The sequence below is a fragment of the Mesoplodon mirus genome (genome assembly GCF_964341445.2).
Source record: "Mesoplodon mirus genome assembly, chromosome: 6".
In the NCBI taxonomy this organism is placed as follows: Eukaryota; Metazoa; Chordata; class Mammalia; order Artiodactyla; family Ziphiidae; genus Mesoplodon; species Mesoplodon mirus.
In genome coordinates this window covers 67,740,335-67,762,588 of record NC_138982.1, presented here as the reverse complement: position 1 = coordinate 67,762,588, position 22,254 = coordinate 67,740,335, and the positions used below count along the sequence as shown (strand labels likewise).

At 34.3% G+C, this 22,254-nt stretch overlaps 1 protein-coding gene across 1 annotated transcript in view; it reads right to left on the bottom strand.

The window, feature by feature from the left end:
• KPNA4 (karyopherin subunit alpha 4) overlaps nt 1-22,254 on the bottom strand; it is a 58,367-nt gene that overhangs the window by 11,509 nt on the left and 24,604 nt on the right. Inside the window, exons 2-13 of the mRNA XM_082625299.1 lie at nt 17,822-17,866; nt 16,897-16,986; nt 16,758-16,787; nt 16,611-16,663; nt 13,629-13,724; nt 13,051-13,136; nt 11,359-11,445; nt 9,318-9,487; nt 9,168-9,212; nt 6,110-6,241; nt 2,005-2,133; nt 548-652 (exon numbers count right to left, since the gene is read on the bottom strand). Of these exons, the coding sequence (XP_082481425.1) occupies nt 548-652; nt 2,005-2,133; nt 6,110-6,241; nt 9,168-9,212; nt 9,318-9,487; nt 11,359-11,445; nt 13,051-13,136; nt 13,629-13,724; nt 16,611-16,663; nt 16,758-16,787; nt 16,897-16,986; nt 17,822-17,866 (1,068 nt within the window). The remainder of the gene's footprint in view (nt 1-547; nt 653-2,004; nt 2,134-6,109; nt 6,242-9,167; nt 9,213-9,317; nt 9,488-11,358; nt 11,446-13,050; nt 13,137-13,628; nt 13,725-16,610; nt 16,664-16,757; nt 16,788-16,896; nt 16,987-17,821; nt 17,867-22,254) is intronic.

Genomic DNA, 22,254 nt, shown 5'->3' with positions numbered 1-22,254 from the left:
AACCTCACAGAGTTACAGTAATAAAGAAATAAAGTAATATATGTAAAGTGCTTGGTACGATATGTAAGCATTTATAGTCAGTAGTAGTAATGTGAATTTTTAATAAACTTCAGGATAATGGTAATTTTTTTTTTTTTTTTTTTGCAGTATGCGGGCCTCTCACTGTTGTGGCCTCTCCTGTTGCGGAGCACAGGCTCCGGACGTGCAGGCCCAGCGGCCATGGCTCACAGGTCCAGCCGCTCCGCGGCATGTGGGATCCTCCCGGACCGGGGCACGAACCCGTATCCCCTGCATTGGCAGGCGGATTCTCAACCACTGCGCCACCAGGGAAGCCCTATGGTAATTTTGATAAAAGAATGATATAGAAAAAGGGCCGGCGTTTCTAAAAGGAACTACTTCCTGTATATAAAAACTGCTTCAAGTTTTAATATTAATACTATTTTACTGTACTACTCATGCCATTGTATAGGTTGTAATTAAACAGAAAAATATATATTCACATAATTATTTTCCTCTTACACAGATACATACAAGATGACTTTCTTACCTTATCCAAAAGGTGTATTATCATTGGTACAAGATTGGCATCAATTACTGCCTGAACCTGCTGCTGATTTCCTGCGGTGATGTTAGAGAGGAACCACACTGCTTCCTGTAGAACAAGACCTTTTCAATATTTCTCATTAAAAAATAAAATCTGCAGCTGAACTAGGAAAAAGCACATTCACTACAACGTCCAAATGATTTTATGGAGTATGTTCTATAATAAAAAATTTAAGAATCTGAATTCCTCTATCCCCTTTCCATATTTTTCTTTGGACAAATTGCTAATGACCCTAGTCTAAGTTATAATGAACTAACCCTTCTAAAAAATTCTTGAAAGCAATGTTCCCAAACACTAAGACTCAAAAGAAGCTTGGCTGAACAAATACTAAGGAACTGATGAGCTGCAATACAAATACAAATCCTAAAACAACTGGAAAGGAGATTCAGCATCCTCCTCACATTTATTTATTCTCTCTTTTGTTCTGATTGAGTTGTAGCCAAAGTAGATAAATCTCTCAATTATTCACAATAATGGAGACACAAAAACTGAAATAGTGGATTGTTTTAGTATACTTATTTGTAATAGTCATTCACTGCACCATCTCTCTCAAGAGTTAAAGTGGAACCAGATGTTTGACTGCTTTATTGGTCTACCTTAATGATCTTTTTATGCTACCCTTTACACCACAATGTGCTACTTCCACCAAGATGATTACAAGTCATTTTTTTCCATAGACAATAAATGCATACTAAAAATACAGAACGAAATAAGACAAAATATCTACCTAATGTCCTATGTAGGATATTGCTATAATTTACCAAAGTTAATAAACTTATTAAACATATGAATTTACTAAAGGGAAACATTTTCTCTATTTTAAAAAAGTAGTAAACAAGTTTTACTCCTAGTGTGCAGTAGGCTCTTTTGGATCAGATCACAGGATCATGTTTAATGAACCTGTTAGAGAGTTTAGGGTGCTAGGCTACTTAGGTGAGCTGTTCTTGGGTTATAATCATCGGCAATGTTGTAATCAACAACCCACGTATTTCTACAACAGCCTCAGATGCACTCCAATGTCAGCATCACCAGTCAGTGCCCCCTTTTCATAGCCTCCACAAGCACACACACATGCACACACACTCTATCAAATAGCTAAAAAATATTAAACTTAGATTACTTATGTATTAAAATCTTCCAATCATACAACATTCAACACCCAATTATCTCTATTTCATCATTTCCAAGAGAGCCAAATGTGCACTGTTTACAATCGGTTTTATATATGGAAAATCATGTACCAATCCATGTCATGAAGAGTAAAATACTTTATTTTCTCTTAATGTCTAAATGACAGTTTATGTTAATAAACGGTATTAAAGACACTTGAGTCTCTAATTTTGGAAATGAAAATGGCTACTGTATATGCTAATTATTAAATAGTATTTAAAAATACTTACTTTATTAATTTTCTCTTTGGGATGTGTCAGAAGTGCAGGGAAGTGTGAAAGAGCATCACAGTTCAAAACTACTTGTGTTTGCTCATCAGTTCCAGTAACAATGTTGCCCACAGCTCGAAGTGCTGCTGTCTGAAACATAAAAAGATTTAATGAGATGTTGTTCTATATGAATCACTTCTTATTACCACAAAGGTATGTTAGGCAGGTTATGAAAGATATATACATATTTATTTCATATAAATTTGTTTTATTTATTTTTGGCTGCCCTGGGTCTTCACTGCTGTGCGCGGGCTTTCTCTAGTTGCAGGGAGCAGGGGCTACTCTTCGTTGTTGCGTGGGCTTCTCACTGCGGTGGCTTCTCTTGTCTGGAGGGCAGGCTCTAGGTGCATGGGCTTCAGTAGTTGTGTCATGCGGGCTCAGTAGTTGTGGGTCATGGGCTCTAGAGCACAGGCTTAGTAGTTGTGGCTCACGGGCTTAGTTGCTCCGCGGCATGTGGGACCTTCCCACACCAGGGCTCGAACCCGTGTCCCCTGCATTGGCAGGCAGATTCTTAACCACTGTGCCATCAGGGAAGCCCCATGTTATAAAAGATATCTTTATGCATTCATGCCTACCTAGCCTTATTGAGCAAGTTGTGTCAAACACTGATTTAGGAACAGAGGAGTGAATAGGACAGACATAAACCCAGCTCCTATGGAGCTTCCATTATTGTAAGAGGAAACAGCCAATAAACAAGTAAGTATGGGCTTCCCTGGTGGCGCAGTGGTTGAGAGTCCGCCTGCCGATGCAGGGGACACGGGTTCGTGCCCCGATCCCGGAAGATCCCACATGCCGCGGAGCGGCTGGGCCCGCGAGCCATGGCCGCGGAGCCTGTGTGTCCGGAGCCTGTGCTCCGCAACGGGAGAGGCCACAGCAGTGAGAGGCCCGCGTACAGCAAAAAAAAAAAAACAAAAACAAAAAAAACAAGTAAGTATGAAGGATAATTTTAGATAGTAATTATGGCCATAAAGAAAATAAGATAATACAAAAGTTTTTGTGTGAATATGTTTTCAGTTCCCTTGGGTATATACCTGGAAATGGAATTGCTGGGTCATATAATAACTCTACGCCTAACTTTTCCAGGTACTGTCAAACTATATTCCAAAGAGGCTGTACCATTTTACATTCCTACCAGCAATGTATGAGGATTATACTTTCTCTACATCCTTGCCAACACTTGTTACTGTCTTTTTGATTATACCATCCTGGTGGGTATAAAGTGGTACTTCACTGTGGCTTTGATTTGCTTTGCCTTAATGACTAAGGATGTTGAACATCTTCGTATGTGCTTATGGACCATCTGTATGTCTTCTTTGGAGAACATTAAAATTTTTAAACCATTTAAAACTAGGTTGCTGGGACCTCCCTGGTGGTGCAGTGGTTAAGACTCCACGCTCCCAATGCAGGGGGCCTGGGTTTGATCCCTGGTCGGGAACTAGACCCCACACACATGCCACAACTAAGGAGCCCTTGAGCCACAACTAAGAGGCTACATACCACAACTAAGGAGCCCACCTGCTGCAACTAAGACCCAGCACAACCAAATAAATAAATAAATAAATATTAAAATTGGGTTGTCATTTTTTTTTTGTTGAGTTTTAAGAGTTCTTTATGTATTTTGGACACTAATACCTTTTCATATATATGATTTGCAAACATTCTCTTCCATTCTGTAGGTTGTCTTTTCACTTTCTTGATTGTTTCCTTAGAAGTTTTTAATTTTGGAAGTCCAATTTATCTATTTTTTTCTTAGTTGCTTGTGGTGTCATATCTAAGAAACTACTGCCTAATCTGAGGTTATGAAGATTTATGCCTGTGTTTTCTTCTAAGAGGTTTATACTTCTGAATGTTACATTAAGCTGTTTGATTCATTTTGAGTTAATTTTTTAAAAATATGGTGTGAAGTAGGGCTCTAACTTCATTCTTTTACATATGGATATCCAGTAGCCTCAGCACCATTTGCTGAAAAGACTATTCTTTGCTCACGGAATTTTCTTGGCACCCTTGTTGAAAATCAACTGATCATAAATGTGTAAGTTTATTTCTAGACTCTTGATTCTATTTCACTGATCAATATGTCTATCCTTATGCTAGAATCACAAAGTTTTGTTTCCTCTAGCTTTGTAGTCAAGTTTTGAAGTGAGAAATCCCCAAACTTGGTTCTTTTTCAAGATTGTTTTGGTTATTTCTGGGTCCATTGCATTTCCATATGGATTTTAACAGGAATTGCATTTAATCTGTAGATAAATTTGGGAAGCACTGCCATCCTAATAATACTGAATCTTCCAATCCACGAACATGGATGTCTTTCCACTGATTTAGGTCTTGTTCAACTTCTTTCAAAAACGTTTTGTAGTGGCCTAGCTTCTTTAACAAATAAATTTAACAGGGGAAAGAAAAAAAGGAGAAGGAAGTTGTAGAGTAACAGAAACATAAAGACATAGCTACCACATGCAATGTGTTGACCTTGTTTGAATACTGATTTGGTCAAATTGTGAAAAAAAAATGAGGCAATAAGTAAAATTCAGATACTGATTGGATTTTAACATTACGGTTTCCTAAAGTGTTCTAATGGTATTGCGGATATATTAAAAAAAAATAGCCTTACTTTTTAGAGATGCAACCTGGGTGAAATTAGACGATATCTGGAATATGTGTCAAAATAATTTGGCAGGGAAGTAGTGATATAGAGGAAACCTACAGAGTTCATTACATTTTTCTTTCTATGTTCCTAAATTATGGCATGAAAGTTAAAAAAGTTTTTAAAAATCTCTATTAGTTACCAGGTAAAGTACAGAACATAACTTTCCTTGAGAGTTGGCTCAAGTGAAAGTCCAAGCCCTATTTTCTCAATAAAGTCCAGTATTAAAACTGAAGATGCATTCTGAAAAAACAAAAACAAAATGCAAACCAAAAACCTATACCAAGGCATAAGTACCACACTTAAGAAATGCAAACTTTGTAAGAATCTAGTAGGAATGTTTAAAATAAACCACAAATAACCCTGAATGACAAATTATTCTATTAATCAATTTTTCTGAATTTAGCTAAGTGTTCCCTCTTTTCTTTAAAGTGCTTAAATTTTATAGCAGTGGGTCTCCGTTTTGACAGTATATGAATATAACCTAAAGAGCTTTTTACAGCCCAGGTTTCTAGGAAATACCCAGATTTACTGAAACAGAATTTCTAGGAGTAGAGCAAGGGAAATACACTAATTTTGTTTCTTTAGGCTTCCCACTGCTGATTTTATTGTCCAGCCATGGTTGAGAAATAGTGAATCAGGTTAACAGTTTTCCTTATGCTATTATTGTGCTTTATAGGCTCTTAGTCATTCTAAGATTAAAGCATGCTATTTACCTCAGAAGGATAGGGAGAGCTTGCTGCTTGCTGCATCTCCCTTTACCACCGTAGTTTGACAGCTACTGCTTATAATATTTGTGTGAACTTCTCACCTTCTCTTTTTTGGCTCTTTCTAGATGCAGATTCTTTGGAATAAATATTTATATGGAAGGATTTTAAAATAATAAAACAAAACAAAATTAAAGAAAAAGATTTTAAATAACTGAGAGAAGACAATTTAGGAAGCCCCTAAGCAGCACATTTCAGTACAAAGCCTTTATCACAGTGCCAGTGAAGCTAAGCATTAACTAAACTTGCCAGGTGCAGTGAAGGAGAATAAAAAAGGACAGCCGTTGGGGGGAGGGGGGTGGGGGAAGGAGCAGGAGAGTGGAAGAAGAAAAATAGGAAAAGTAGGAATAATAATCAGTACTTGTTTCAGATGCTACCCAAGTTGCTATATGAACTGCCCTGGTCTACGTTAGAAATCAGTAATTTACAAAGAAGTCAACTTGGCTTTTTTTGGGGTGGGGGTGGGGGGGGAGGAGGAGGTTCGTGTAGTAAACTATTTCATTTTCTCCATCTTTTAAATGGGGATATAATAACACTCTTTTCATCACAGATATGTTGTTATTAGGCTAAAAAAACACTTTACACTATTGACATTACCCATGTTCAAATGTCACACTTAAAGCAAACAGTGACATGTTTTTATCAATAAAAAACTCACCTGAACCTTAACTTCCTGGTGGCTGAGCAGAGGAACCAAATGAGGGACTATTCCGGAGTCTATTACCATCTGTATCTGTTCGTTGCCAGCATCAGTAAGGTAAGAGAGGGCCCAGACCGTATCTACCAATATCTAATGAATAAAAAAAATTCAAATAGCCTTTGAATATTTTCTCATTTCAAAAATTCTTAACCATATGGACTAACCTATGATTGTTCTACTATCTTCTTTCTTCCCTTTTCTCTCACCTAAATTCACTGGAATCAATCTTCTATATTATACTAAGCATCGTCATCTATGAACGTCTATATCAAGTGTGTGCATCTTATCTTCTAGCCATATTTAGGATATTTAGGTTAATTATGATCTTGTTCACAGACTGGTATCCACTCTTAACTCACAAAGATACAAACACACTACATAGCACATAAAATATGAGAAAAAGGCATTCTCTTTCCCGAATGCTCAGATTGAGGGATACCAGGTCCAAGGACATTGTGATAAACGCATGTAGGTGGAAAGAGTATATGTATCCAACATACACGGTGGTTCAAAACATCTGGGCTAGGTGAATATATTCAAGGTAGGTCTAAAGCCGATACTCCAGTATTAGGATTATAGTACTTTCATCTTTTCCAACCAGTTTGCTTTGCCTTATAATACCAGAGGCAACTTCCCAAATAGGAATCTCCCACAGCTGCAGATCAAGACATTAAAAGCAACCATAGGTCAACTTGTGAGATCTATAATCAAAAAACATGTTCTAGTTAAAAAAAACAAAAAAAACAACAAACAAAAAAACCCCCCCAAACCAACCAACCAAACAAAACTATAATTTACATCAGCTGCCAAAAGTACTTAAAAAAAAAAGCTTCTGTAATTAACTTATGATGACTGTATTTCGAAGTACAACAGGCCATTGTGTTTCTTCTTTCTTTGTATGTGAAGTCCTAATTAGAAGTTATGGCCAAAACGAAGAATGACAAACAACTGTTAAACTGCTAAATAATACAATTATTGACAAAGACACAGTAATAAATAATTGTGCCTGAAATTTTACTTCCCAAAGCTTTTCTGGAATATGAACTCTGTGTCAAAAGACAAACCAGAAAAGTCTGAAACCTTTAAATCCTAAATCAATGATATGTTTAAAACATCCAAGAAGCTCCTAGAAGAAAATAGCACTTTGCCATTTTTCCTTTCAGAAATTCAAGAAAGCACTATGGATATTTTTAACGTAAAAAGAAGACACCGAATGAAAAATTCACACACATAAAGTGGTATCAAATATGTGAGACAACTAAATTTCAACTGACAAAAGTAACTCTTTTTTTGCCAAAATTTGTTGGTATAGGCAAAAAAACTTCAAGCTACTTGTGCATGACTGTATGTAAAATCCAGATATATTTTTTTAAAAAGGCCCAATACTAAACATGTCATTAATATGCTCACATCAAAATCATAATTTAAATCAGACCTGATCTCATATGCACTTTTTGTGTCAGCAAAGTTAAGTCTATGATAAGTTTACTAATTACAACTAGAGTATAATTTCAATGTTTCACTTATGGTTTGTGGAAGCAGTTTCATTATTTTATTTTTTTTATTTCTTTGATGGCCTGATTTAAGAACTTGCTCCTAAATGTTAACCTAAGAAGACTGCATTTTTAGTAAACATTATTGTTTAGTAAACAATATTACTAATGCTACTAAAAAAGAATGCAAACTGGCTTGAGAAATTCAAGATGTATCAAGAGCAAGAAAAACGGAGTTACAATCTCAAATGGACTGGGGTAAACAAGTGGAAAGAACACAATACATCTCTGAATAAGGTCAACCAAGATGTCTAGTTTTCCAGAAGAGTTATAAACTTTGAGATTAATCTTTCTTGGAAATCTTTTAATAAAAGTAAAATACAAAAAACTGTAATTTAATCAAAGAATTTGACTATAATAAGCCAAAACCAAAATTTGTTTATATGTGTGGTTTTTTTGCTTGTTTGTTTTTTAAACACCCTAGACTATCTGGAGCTAGAAAAGATATCTTTAGGACAAAGATCATGTTCATCTAATGAATAACAAGCACATTATGTCACTCCTCGATGTAGTATAATTCTAACTTTAATTTGCTCCATATCTTTTCAGAGATCCTGGCAAAAGGGTATTAATACCCTAGAAACTGTGAAGGAATGAAGCAGCTTGTCAGACACTGATCATACCAAACTGTGTTTTTAAAGAACTACACAAGGTTCTGATTGTTACTATGCATTTTATCCATGTGATTTTCTTTTACCCATTATATTCCTAGCTCTTCTAACACAATGAAGGCTAGACTGAATTTATAAGCAGTTATGGCAGTTTCCCACTCATTCATACTTCCTGAGTTGCTTTCTCCTTTGCTCTCTGTGTTAGTAAGTATGAGTAGGATATATTTATTATGTTTAAAATCTAGTCTGCACTGATTTTTTTCCTTTTTGTTTGTATACTCAATTATCTCTACACCAAGTGAAGCCATTACCAAAGTCACTATAAATGAATTAATAGAGTAAAAATGAAATTAAAGAGCAACTGATATTCATGGTTTGGTGTAAGAATGGTATATGAATACAAACCCATGCATAAAGGCACAAATATTTCTCTTTTTTACCTTTTGAAAAATAATACCACTAGGTGTAAGTGTTCTCTCAATGGCCAGCTGTCAAAATGAGCTTTCATAAAAAGCTCATGAACAATCAGATAAAATCTTAGTGAGAGAGATTACTAACTGGCAACTTTAAGAACTTCCAATGTCAGTTTTCACAACACTAATATATAATATATGCACATACATTACTGCCCAGACCAAAAATAACAGGCTTGATTTCTTCACTGAAATTACATATTGTGATATGGGTAAACACAGAGAAAATATAAAATACCAAACTATGTATTGCAGCTCCTGAAATGAAAAAATTTGATAAGAGTACACTGACATAATGTCATTTTTCTCCCCTATGCCATAGGGACAAGCCCTAACCATATATACATATAAAAATATATGACGGGAAGCATTTACTCACATTTACGTCTGTGTGATGAATTAAAACACAAAGAGCTGGAAGAATCTGAAGAGAGAAATATATAGATTTTAAAATATACACAGATAAAAACATACACATAATGGTATCTACTTTACTTTAAAAGAAAACAAAAACAAAAATACTTGTTACCTCCTGAATGGTTTCCATTGGGGGTGGTGGGTCTTTGTGGCGACATAAGTTGACCATAACCCAAGTAACATTTCTTAAGAATGTTATAGGAATAGATGGACTTATGAAGGAAAGTAAAGGTTTCACAACTCCAAGACTTATGACATAATCTCTACACTGTGGCCCATCACCTGTAGGAAGAAGGATTTATTAATTCAATACAATAAGCAACTCAGAAAACGTAAAGCACTGGGTTCAATATGCTACTTTCGGTATTTGAACCAAGTACACTATTTCATTTTATGTGAAAGTGTTAGACAATAATAACCTAGTTCACATTTTAGGTCTTTGATCCAAGAGAAGCAAGATAAGGTACTAAGATTTTTTTACACATTATTCATGTATTCAGGTTTATATGCTGTTCACCCTAAAATGTTTTCATGCCATCTAAAAGCCTCAGTAAGGCTTTAAAGTACTTTGTGAACACAGAATTGTTGCTTTTTCTCTTCTCTCTCAATGGTACTCTAAGTTTAAGAAACTTTCATGTTATAAAAAGAGATATATTAAAATACCATTACAGAGAAAAAAATTGTAGAATTTATACTGATCTAATATCAAAGCACAGCAAGTATTAACTGTAAATTACTCTATACACTTAGAAACTATGTCTCAAAAAGGCAGGGGAGAGAGAACCAATACCCCTAGATCAGCGGTTCCCATAGTGATTTTGGGGCCCTATCCCAAATCTGTTGAAACAGAAACTCTGTGGGTCCAGGATTCTGTTTTAACAAGCCCTTAATAATAATTTTGATAACAGGCTAGAGTTTGAGAATCACTGCCCTAGAGAAAAGTGCCAAATTTAATTTCCTCTATCTAGAGTATCACTGTAATTTGTAGTATGAAAGCCACACTCAAGTATTACATTCCGTAAGTGAAAACACTTCGCCCTGCACTGTGGTATTTGAAGATAAAATGCTTGTTCTTTTTGCATCCATGTATTCTAATTAATTCTATAATGTCACTGGAATTAAAAGCCAAAGATCAAGATGTTGTATTAATAGTTCTAAATCTACAATTTGGTATAAAAGTGAGGGACTCTGGAATATATAAACGATAGCATTCCTAACAGTAATATACCGTATGCCAAGAACAGTTTATAGGGAAATTCTCCCATTTGAAAACTCACAATTGTGGGGCACTAACCATACCTTACCTTCCATCTTGGCCCCCAAAAGGGTAATAAAGAGGAGGTATATCAGAGCAAAACTGATTACTCCCATGCAAAAAAAAAAAAATCTGTGGCAAAAATAACTTTTAACATCATGGTACACAATACAGTTCAGACCCGATTTTTTCCATTCTCCACTGGAGGATAGATTTTTGAATTTTTGAGTTTGGGTAAAGTTAGGCTGTAGTTAAAAAACAAATTCTTGAAATATTGGAATTGTCTTTAATTATTCTTCCTACAATTATTTATCAGAACAAACCTGAAGGTATGGCAATCATGGTGGTCAACATTTAATGAGACTGCCTATAAGGTACAGATACCACATGTATGATGATGACCTCATGATGATAGTGGATAACATTACTATACTTCATTGCACTAAAATCCACAAGAGATATAAAAAATTTCAATTTAGATTCTTCTCAGAACTGCTATTATAGAGAAAAATTTTGGTTTAAGTTTTGCCTCCTCCTTTTTTCTTATTATTTCCTAGGATAGTAAGAGTTGAGGAATAAAATGGACCAACATAATAAAGGAGAAAGAGGAAAATACCTAAACCACATACATATTTCATAACTATTCAAATAATTAAGCGTTGACTATAGTCAACTATAGTCAAGAGTTGAGATATAATGGTATCACAAGCAACAAAAATGTTCATTCTGTTTACTATGGGTTTATACTTAAACAGCTGTAATTTCTGTAAACTAGTTCATAAAAACTAGTACTAAAAAAAGCAAATTGCTTTTTCTTTTCAACTACTAGTAGTCATTTTTATTACATAGTACATGATAACAAAGATTGTTGGACTAGTATTACAAGTTTTAGACAAACCTATGATATTTCCCAATGCCCACACTGCTTGCTCACAGACATTTTGATGGGGTGAATGGAGAAGCCTCAGGAAAAGTGGCACAGCATCTGAAGAAGGAAAACATAAGCTATCATTTAAGTTTGAAGATACTGTTATATATCAATTATATTTCAATAAAATTGAAAGAAAAAAGGTTGAAAACACTATAATCTAAACCAAAAATCAAACTTGTTTCTTTGCTGAAATCCCAAAAGAAAGAAACCTATCAAAAATATATTTAAAATATATCTTCATTAAATGATTTTCATTAGAATAACGGTAGTGGAAAATTTCCGGCTAGCAGACCATTCATCATCAAAGTGACAGTTTTAACATACAGACAAATGTCAAATTAAGCTGATAAAATTTCATTCACAGTTAAAACCGGATTTAATTCCAATTTCAAGAAATTAATTCCTTATAGATTAGCATTATCTTCAAATTTGAAAAAAGCTCCAATTATTAAAATAATTTTTGAATATAGAAATTTAAAATAACATCATATGGGTCTTTAGCCAGGCCAGTGATTCCTGTGCCACGTAAGACCTTCTGAATCAGAAAATGTTTCTGTTGCTTAACACAAGGAAAAACAAAGAGACGTTTAACAGAATAATACTGCACTGAACAAATGATTCTTCTATTTCTTTTCTTCCCTCTGATATTGCTCTGAAAAATGCTATTTGAGTACATGTAGATCAATCATGCTTACTTATAGTAAAAAGTAATTCATTTATCCATTACTTTTGGTATATTAAGACAGACTAGCAGCGTTAAAACAAATTCTAAGCCTCTTTCTAATCTTTAAGGAACACAAAAGAGAAAAGAAAAAGAGGGATTAAGACATTGTCTTGAGACCATAAAATTAACTAAACAGTCAACTATACAAAGCAAAACCAAAAAAACCAAACCCCAAAATCATCTGAACCCAAAATTAATCAGTTTTATTAAGATTTAAGAAAATTATCTTTTCTATGTAATATTATATAATACAAGTTTCTATATAATAAAATCCTCACTCGATAACAATTTTGTTCCCTTTCAAAATCATGACAGTGCTTAAGATTTTACAGGCTTAGACAAGTATACTGCTTACATATTTGAAGGGGATTCTGAAAGTACCTTCTTTAAAATTATTTCTTTGTTTAGTAGAAGAATCAAATAGTACTTATGAAAATAATTCAAGTTATTACTTTCAATAATTATTTCCCACTTACATTTCTTGGAACATAAAAAACGACCAATCCTATAATAACTATGAAAAAAAAATTTCAAGCCATTCTCTAAAGTAGGACTACTTTATAAAAGAAGATTTCTTTAAAATGTATAATGGACATCTCATTAACAGTGTCCAACAGGTAGTATGGCTACAGGAAAAACATCTTTATTTATGTAATATCCTATAAACACAATAATGTAACTACTACTATAATTACAAAATGTTCTCAGATTTAGAATCAAATGAATTTTTGGAAATAGAAAATGTCAGTCAATGAGACAAGATGATCAAAGTAACGTACTTGAGTTGGCCTATTTCAACTACCTTATTTGTTACTGAATTCATAATACTTAATTACTTTATAATATAAATAGTTCTATTCTTTTAGGAAAAGCATTGAGTTTTTTAATTAACTTTTTTTGAAAATCACAATTTTGTCTCTTAATAACCAACTTACTGGACTGAACTACTGCTTGAGTTTGTTCAGAGGTTCCAGACGCAATGTTTGTCAAAGCCCATGCAGCTTCAAACTGTAAAGAAGGACTACAAAAAACAAATAATTTTGAACAGCAGGAATTTCTACATTGTCCCAAATACCTACCAACCACTCCTCCCCCTAGCATTTTAAAAGTATTAAATATTTTTATTCAATTTTTTAAACTTCCAATGACTATTTAAAATATCTCTTCGGTATAAAAAGCATACAACCTCCTCAGGTGTCCTTATTTTTAGTAAGAACTCTTTATTAAGATACCTGCACATTACTACCCAAACAGTTTTCTCAAGTACCTATCTGGCTAAACTAGTTCTTGCCAATTTTCAAAGCTTAGAAGTTAAATATATCATTCGCAAGTTCCTGTTTGGTCTTTACTTTCCTCTCTTGGTGTAAACATACCTTACACTGTTTTTCACCTTGGCTTCTCAACTCCATCTTATAGCCCTTTTTTTTTTCTTTAAAGACCAAACTAACTACGAGAAAATCTTGTCTTCTGCAAAGGATACATCCTAAATTATTTCTTAAAATAATGTACTTACTTGTCATCTCTTTCAAGACAATGGACTAAAATAGGCAATATTCCCGATTTTATTAAGTCATCAATTGGTGGATTTCGATCACTGGACAAAAGCTTCCTATAAGAGATATAAATATACCCCTTGTGAAACTTAATGACATATAATTAAATTCAAATTCACATTTGATATATTACAATAAACTGAATATTTGGCACAAATACTCTCCCTGCAAGCTACTTTTTAAATTTACATAATGCAACCTTTTCTCTATTATAAAAAGATTAATTTATAAATTTACAGAGATTATTAATAATTAGGAAAAAATGGTAAGACATGAACCACTTTTTTTTAAGTTAGGACAAAAGCAGATAGGATGCTGGTACAAGTTTATAGCTGATACTAGTGTCCAGTTCTTCATCCAACTCTATATACCAAATCAAAGGTCATAAAAGCTCAACAACATTCTCATCTCAACAACTAAAGGAAATGAAATAAACACAGCAATACACAGGAAAATATCCAGAGAGATACTGGAGATACTAAGGTGAACAACACAGACACATCCTTGCTCTTATGGAGCTTAGAGAGTAAAACAACAATACCTAGTGCCCATTTACACATATGGCAGACTGCAGTTTTAGCTGACAAATCCTAAATGTGGCCTAACCTAATTTGAATCTCTAACCCATTTGAATCCCCTGCACTACTATATGAAGACAATGTTTAAGCAAGCTTAATCATATTATTCCCCTACATAAACCAAGTGATGGCTGCTAATTTACTACCCCATCAGTGTAAACTCCTTGACCAAGTTTTTTGTAACACTCCACAAATTGGCTCCATCTTAGTTATCTACTAATATTCTCTGTAATTCAACAACAGGTCAGTTGTCTGTCCGACCATTTCAGTCTAATTTCTAGGCCCTTCAAATCCTATTCCCCACACTTGGAATGCTCTCTTTTTTGCCTATTCAAACTCTATCTTTTCAAGTTAAGTGTTTTCAAAATACCCTCTCTGAATTCCGAGAATATATACACGGCATATGGCTACATTCGCTGTTGAGCATCACTATTTTTAATATAGTTTTGCCTTCCCGATTAGGTTCTAAACTTCTTACAAAGCAAGAATTATTCCACATGCTTCTTCACAGTATTTTCCGTAATAAATGGTACGATTCTTTGCACAACACAGGAAATAAACCCAGTCTTTCTTAATCAAGGTTTCAAATTTAATAAAAGAAATTATTTTTTATTACTTCATTGAGGACATTCTTAAAGAGAAATGTCCCTTTTTCTTTGTAAAATGGCGCATACGGTATCTACAATGTATCATCTGTTTGGTGACACTGTCTTGCTCTGTGCTAAGGTGCCAGTAGTTTACCACAGTTGCTTTTGCAACATCCATGTGAATGTTAACACAGTAAAAACAACAAAAAAGGCAAATAAAGTCTTAGAATTATTGTGAATTATTGTGAAAATAATACCTCCTGAAGTTATCCCAGGCTCTCCTAGGGATCCACACACTGTATTTTGAGATCTCCTGCCTTAGGAGCCTTAGGGGCTTTGATTATCTTACAGAACTCATGTTGAGAAGAGCTGCTCCAATACTATAATCGACTCTGACAATGGTGAGCATAATGTATTAATTTCTTAATCATTCTTCCTATTAACATTAATTTGTCATTTTGAGATGTGAAAACTTCTGTGATTTTCTTCCTACACAGCAAAGTCCTCTCTAAGAAGTTCTTCTACCTGTGGTGGGCAACACTTTAATTCTATAATTTCCATATGTGTCCTAGGCCATTTAAAGTGAATACGCAAAAGTAAGAAAGTCTAATAAACATAAAAGGGACTCATGCACTGGATAAGATATTACATAAAACTGTGAAGTTTTTTTTCACTTTAAAATTCTGTAACTAGAATCAACTTCTTGCTTAAGTGTCTCTTTCCTACAATTACAACATAGGGTGTTATTCTTTTATTTATAAAAAAACAAAGAGGGCTTCCCTGATGGCACAGTGGTTAAGAATCCGCCTGCCAATGCAGGAGGCACGGGTTCGAGCCCTGGTCCAGGAAGATCCCACATGCTGCAGAGCAACTAAGCCCATGCACCACAACTACTGAGCCTGCGCTCTAGAGCCCACGAGCCACAACTACTGAGCCCATGTGCCACAACTACTGAAGCCCACGTGCCCTAGAGCCCGTGCTCTGCAACAAGAGAAGCCACCGCAATGAGAAGCCTGTGCACTGCAATGAAGAGTAGCCCCTGCTCATCACAACTAGAGAAAGCCCACGCGCAGCAACGAAGACCCAATGCAGCCCAAAATAAATAAAATAAATTAATTAAAAAAAAAACAAAGAAACCACTATATTGTACTATGATACAACCATGTCTTCCCCAAGCTATTTATTAATACAAATGTCTCAGTAATAATTTTTTCTTGTTTTTCCCTTAAAATATGAGTGCATAGGTTTATAACAGAAATGTGCAAAAATAACTAAATATTCTTACATTGACTGAGAAGTGGGAGTCTCTGTAGCCCTAAATCTTAATGTGTACTTCCCTGTACACTGCTACAGTAAGCTTTAACTCAATTCATTGTTTGATCAATATGAGGACTGTGAGGAGAATTAGCTACCTGAGCAGGATTTGATGAATCTGACTTTTAATAAAATTAAATACCTATTAATCAGTAAAAGGTAAAAAGCTTTACAAATAATGTTTTTCTATTAGTCTGTAGCAATACACTGTCAAATCAACTTTTCCCTAGCATTTGTACCTATTAGCCACACTAAAGTCTCAATGTATTAGTGAGTTTAGAAAATTGCTAATTTTAATACTCTAAATCAAGAGAATAATTTTGAAAATAAATTCAGTTGGTCTATGACTGTTCTTTATTGTTTGTCATCAAAGTTAATATAAGAAACAGGACTACTATATAGTGAAAACCCAAAAGAGAACTCCTGTGTAAGTTACAAAATATGTCCTTAAAATTTAACTTACCTAGCAGCTTGAACTGCACTTAACTGAATTCCTTGGTTATCACTTGAAGCATTCTATAAAAAACAAAACAATTTTTGATGCAGATACACAGTAATTAGTTGTTAAGTCCAAGAAATACAAATGAAAAGGGGGGGAAACTCAACTTACTTGAACAATAGCTTCTAGAGAGGTATTTTGCTGGGAAAAAAGTTAGAGAAAACTAAGTTAAAAAATCACCTTGTAATTCTGTATTTATGTAAAATTTTTTCACTGGTATTTTTAAATTACCAGCATAACAATTACTTACCACTCTATAATCACCATCTATGTCAGAGTCTTCACAGATATCTTCATGTGGTACATTCCTTCTCTTCAAGAGATGTTCATCTCTTTTATTCTTAAAAAAAAAAAAACACTTCAGTTAAATTTTAAAAAGCTAAATACTTTCATACAAATGTTAGGCAGTCCTGTGCCTACAAAAAAACATGAAGTGACTTTTAAAAGTAAATTGCAAATGCAGAAAATTAAACCAAATTGTGAATTAAACACTTAAGCAACACTAATTTGAGCCCCAAACCCCAAATATTACATTTTTAATGAACTGTGAACAATGTAAAAATAAACTAAAAAACAAAATAATTTGATTAAAAAAGATAGTGTACAGTTTAAGCCAGAACCAAACATACATATTTATTTTAAAGTACTAAACCATTTTATACATCATCTGGGAGCTTCTCTTTATCACCTAAAAACAAAGTCAAAGCAAAAGTTGGGCAGTTCAAAATCAGACAAAAATCAACAATACCTTACAAAACTGAAGGGCCACTTGAATTTCACTAAAAATGTTTGGGACAAACTTAAAAATATATTCTCAACTAACCTACTTTAATACTTGAAAAGTTGATGAAATTTTTAGGTACCAAGTTCCTTTTATGGAGTAATTACTACTGTTAATAGCAGAACTATTTAGTATGACATATACTTTATATAAATCATTTAAAATTACAGAAGAAAAAATCATTTGATAATGTGTTTATCTCTATATTTGGATAGTGGACAAACTGTATCTTGTCAACTTCAATAGCTTGTCAAATTTAGTCAATCTTCCCATTTTCAAAAGAAAAAGAAATGCCAATTAAGCACCTGAGATTAATATACGTTTGCTAACTTCTCTATATGCTGTAAGGTTGTTAGAATTATGCTTGAAAGTACCCAATATTAATCAGGCTCACCTTCCTTAATTCGACTACAACTTCATTTCGTTGTCTTCTCATAGTCTACAAGAAATTAAAGAAAATTATTTTTTAAAAAATCACCTCAAATTCCATCACACAGAGAAAACTGATATTAACATTTTGATGTACATCCCCTTATCTTTTCTTCTACTCGTATATATACATAGTCATATTTTACTCATAATAAAGATTATATTATATAGATGATTTCCTATCTTCATTTCATATTCACATTCTCAAATACTGAACATCACTGAAATTATTAATGGAGCTATAATATTGGATATATCATAAAAATTTTAAACTGTAACATAAGAATTGTTAAAAACACAAAGGTACAAAGAATAAAAGAACCCATAATCTCACCCCCTATATGAACTTGCTATTTAAAAAGTAATATATATACAAGGTAATCTCACCCCCCCATATGGACTCCCTATTTAAAAACTAATATATGTATAAAGTTAGTAAATGCAACTGCTTTAAAAAAGGGGGGACGGGGGAAGGGGGAAGGGGAGAGAACCTTCCTGCCCATTCATAGTTTCTTTCTCTAAAGGTAAACACTGTTAGATTTACTATGATTTTGACACACTTATCTATTCTGATCTTCACCTTATTTTTGTTTATTTATTTAAAGATCTTAAAGATCTTCCATGGTGGTATAGGCAGATCTATTTCATTCTTCCTAAGAAGCGCATTAATTATTCTACCACATACTGTAACCATTCTGTTTTTTAAAGTGTTTTTCTAATTTTAAAGTTACCTAACATAAAGGACTTCCCTGGTGGTGCAGTGGTTAAGAACCCGCCTGACAATGCAAGGACATGGGTTCAAGCCCTGGTCCGGGAAGATCCCATATGCTGCGGAACGACTCAGCCCGTGTGCCACAACTATTAAGCCTGCATTCTAGAGCCTGCGTGCCACAACTGCCGAAGCCTGTGAGCCTAGAGCCTGTACTCCGCAACAAGAGAAGCCATCATAATGAAGAGTAGCCCTCGCTCGCTGCAACTAGAAAAAGCCCATTGCACTGGATAAGATATTAGATGAAACATATTTTGCAACCATAATCTGATTTTTATTGGTGGTGACAAAAATCACAGGTAACTTTAATAACTACTGAGGTTTATTGGCTACATTATTAACTGAAGGGAATACTGTCTCAGTTAGAAGTTAGTGAAAACAAAGATGTAATTAATTTTTTTCTAAGTTCCCGGGACCTCCTGAATTCCACCCATAGACTCCATGGGAATAAGGACTCAGTAAAGAACTCCTTTCTCCTTTTTAGAACTCCTTTCTAAAAAGTCAATCAGGTCATGTTACTCCTCTCTTCAAAACCATCCAATGGCTCTCCACTTTGGAGTAAATGCCCAGTCATTATAATGGCTTAAGTCTTCCCACCTCACCCCCTCCCTGGTTACCACCTCTAAGATCTCAGCTCCTATCACTCTCTCAATTCATTCTGCTGTATCCTCACTAACTGTGCTATTCCACTAATGCACTCGAAATTCTCTCTTCAAGGCCTTTTCTAATACACTATACAGCAACTGCTAAGAAAATGGACTCCGAGCTCCCAATGCAGGGGGCCCGGGTTCGATCCCTGGTCAGGGAACTAGATCCTGAATGCATTGCTGCAACTAAGAAGCCTGCATGCTGCAACTAAGAAGCCTGATGCTGCAACAAAGACCCGGTGCGTCTAAATAAATAAATAAATAAATAAAATAGAATATTAAAATAAAATAAAAATACCAAGACAATTAAAAAATACTAATAAGATAGGCTGCAAAATGAATAAAAATAATTAGACAAGGATTACAACAAGAGTTTCAATATTCACCATAGTTTAATCATTACAGCCTTTAAGAAATAAGAAGAAATATTTTTCTTTTTACAAGTAAGGAAACTGAGGTTTAGAGAAGTTGAACTACTTGGCCAAGGCTACATGGCTAGAAGTGGGACAGCCAGGATTAGAATTCAGAGTCTCATACAAAGCCAATTAACCACTACGCCACACTGTCTCCCACAAGTCTTTAAGTCAAATAGAGTTCAAGCCAATTTTAGAGCCCATGGTTCATTCCAAAGCAAAAGTACTATTATCAAGACAATGCGCTTTCCCTGTATCACAATACAAAAACAATAAAAAACTCAAATAAACAATAACATAAAACTATGTCCTGTTTCTCACAGAAAATAAAATCTGTAAAATGTACTACTTAAAAGATTTGTTCAGTAAAAGGTAGACTTTTGAGGGACAGAGATTATTTCTAGTCTAGTCTCTAATCCCATCTAAAGAAGTGGGATTAATGTACAATGAATGGGCTTTAACTTCTTAATAAAGCAAACTATTAATAAATCCTAAACAACTGCTATATATTGACCTAAATACTTATTTACACACAATTTTCCCCATTTTTTTACATCTTACTTATTAAATTTGGAGTTTCTGATAATTTGAAACTCTTAATAAAGGATTTATCAAAACAAAGCAGCACTGCAGTTGCTGTGACATAAGCTTTGGGCTATTACTATCCACAGAAACATTTGCAAAATAAAAGAACTGACAACCTCTTTACAACAGAGCAAGAAAGAGTTTTCTTCTCTATAGAGAAAGCTGTTACCTCCAAGGTAAAGAGAAGATTGAATGAAATAGTAAGATAGAAAGATATCCTACACAACAACCTGGCAGCATTTACCCATGTTTTTTATTGCAAAAAAACAAAGTGTCTTAAAAGTGCTATTAGATATTTAGACATTTTCAAATCACAACCCCATCTCGAATCAAGAAGGACTTTTATTTCTCTGAGGTCTCATGAAAGGGATACACAAGGCTTCTTTTTCTAAATCTTAACTTATCTTAAAGAGCAGGGTTTTTACATACTACATACAAATATAATAGTTCTGGATTCGCATGACTTAACTGATGCAGTAAGCTGTCAATCAGAATTCCAAAAGGCTGCCAAACTGGACAAAGGCTTATTTATAGGCCAAAGACTATCTAAAAAACAAAGGCTGTAGAGGGTGCCCGCCTCCAGCCCCCCACCCCCAATAAAGAGTAGAGTTCAGGCTGCTCTGATCATCCAGAATTTTTATATTTCTTTGCTTGTAATACAGCTTCAAAGTTCTAAATTCAGGCAAAAGGGGACAAAAAATTGTCAAAAAATTCAAACAAGTGAATCTTACAGAACACAGAATGGTATTTCCATTTAATAGGTATGTAGTTTTTAAAATTAACAAATAATTACTATGTATCCTTTACTGTGCTAGGTTCTAGGAACTAATTACTTTCTCTGCTCCAATGGGTGAAAAGTAGAGTACTTTCTTTCCAATTTATGGTTAGTTAATTTCTAAGTCACTTTTTATCCATATAATATACTGTTTTCTTTAAAACTTTAAAAACAATTTAAGATATGATGATGTAATAATATACTGTATGAAACTGAATGGTTTAAATTTTCTTGAGTAAAAAGTTACGGTTGGGCTTCCTTGGTGATGCAGTGGTTGAGAGTCCGCCTGCCGATGCAGGGGACATGGGTTCGTGCCCCGGTCTGGGAAGATCCCACATGCCGCGGAGCGGCTGGGCCCGTGAGCCATGGCCGCTGAGCCTGCGCGTCCGGAGCCTGTGCTCCGCAACGGGAGCCCACAACAGTGAGAGGCCCGCGTACCACACACACACACAAAAAGTTAGGGTTTAGATCAGTAAGGACTCAGTAAGTCTTACTAGAGAAAAACGTTTAAAGAAAATTCTAAAGTTAGTCATTCAAAGGTAAGGGGTATAATACTTTGATTTTATTTCATCCAGTCTGTCATTTTTACCTTAGGAATACTGATACTTAGGTAATAGCACAAAAAAGCAAAAGAATAAAAAAATTTATCAGGCATAAGATCTTTTGTGAAGTGATGAGCTATATTTTAAAACTGGTACGTAGTAATGTTAGCACAACTCTCAAAATTTGCTAAAAATCATTTAATTGTATACTTAAAATGTGTGAATTTTATGCAAAGTAAACTATATCCCAATAAAGCAGTTTTTAAAAAGTTACACACACACACACACACACACACACACAAATCCTCCCCTCAATGTGGATTACTACTGTATTACTACTTGGAGCCTGCTAAAAAAGCACACAACTCAATTATTCAAATGTTTATTAATCACCTACTTGCCAATCACAAGAAATACAAGGATGGACCAGACATAGCATATCCATGGCCTTAAGGAGGTAGTACTCTCATGACAAAAAAATACAATTTAATAAAATAGTAATAAGGCCTAACACTTAGCAAACATTGGGTGTCAAACACCATTCTAAATATGTTACTTGACTTTATGCATTTAAATATATGTAATGTGTTATAACGTGCATACTAATCTTAACAGCAGAGAAACTATGTAGTAAAGATGAAATATAAGCTGATGAAATATAAGCTGA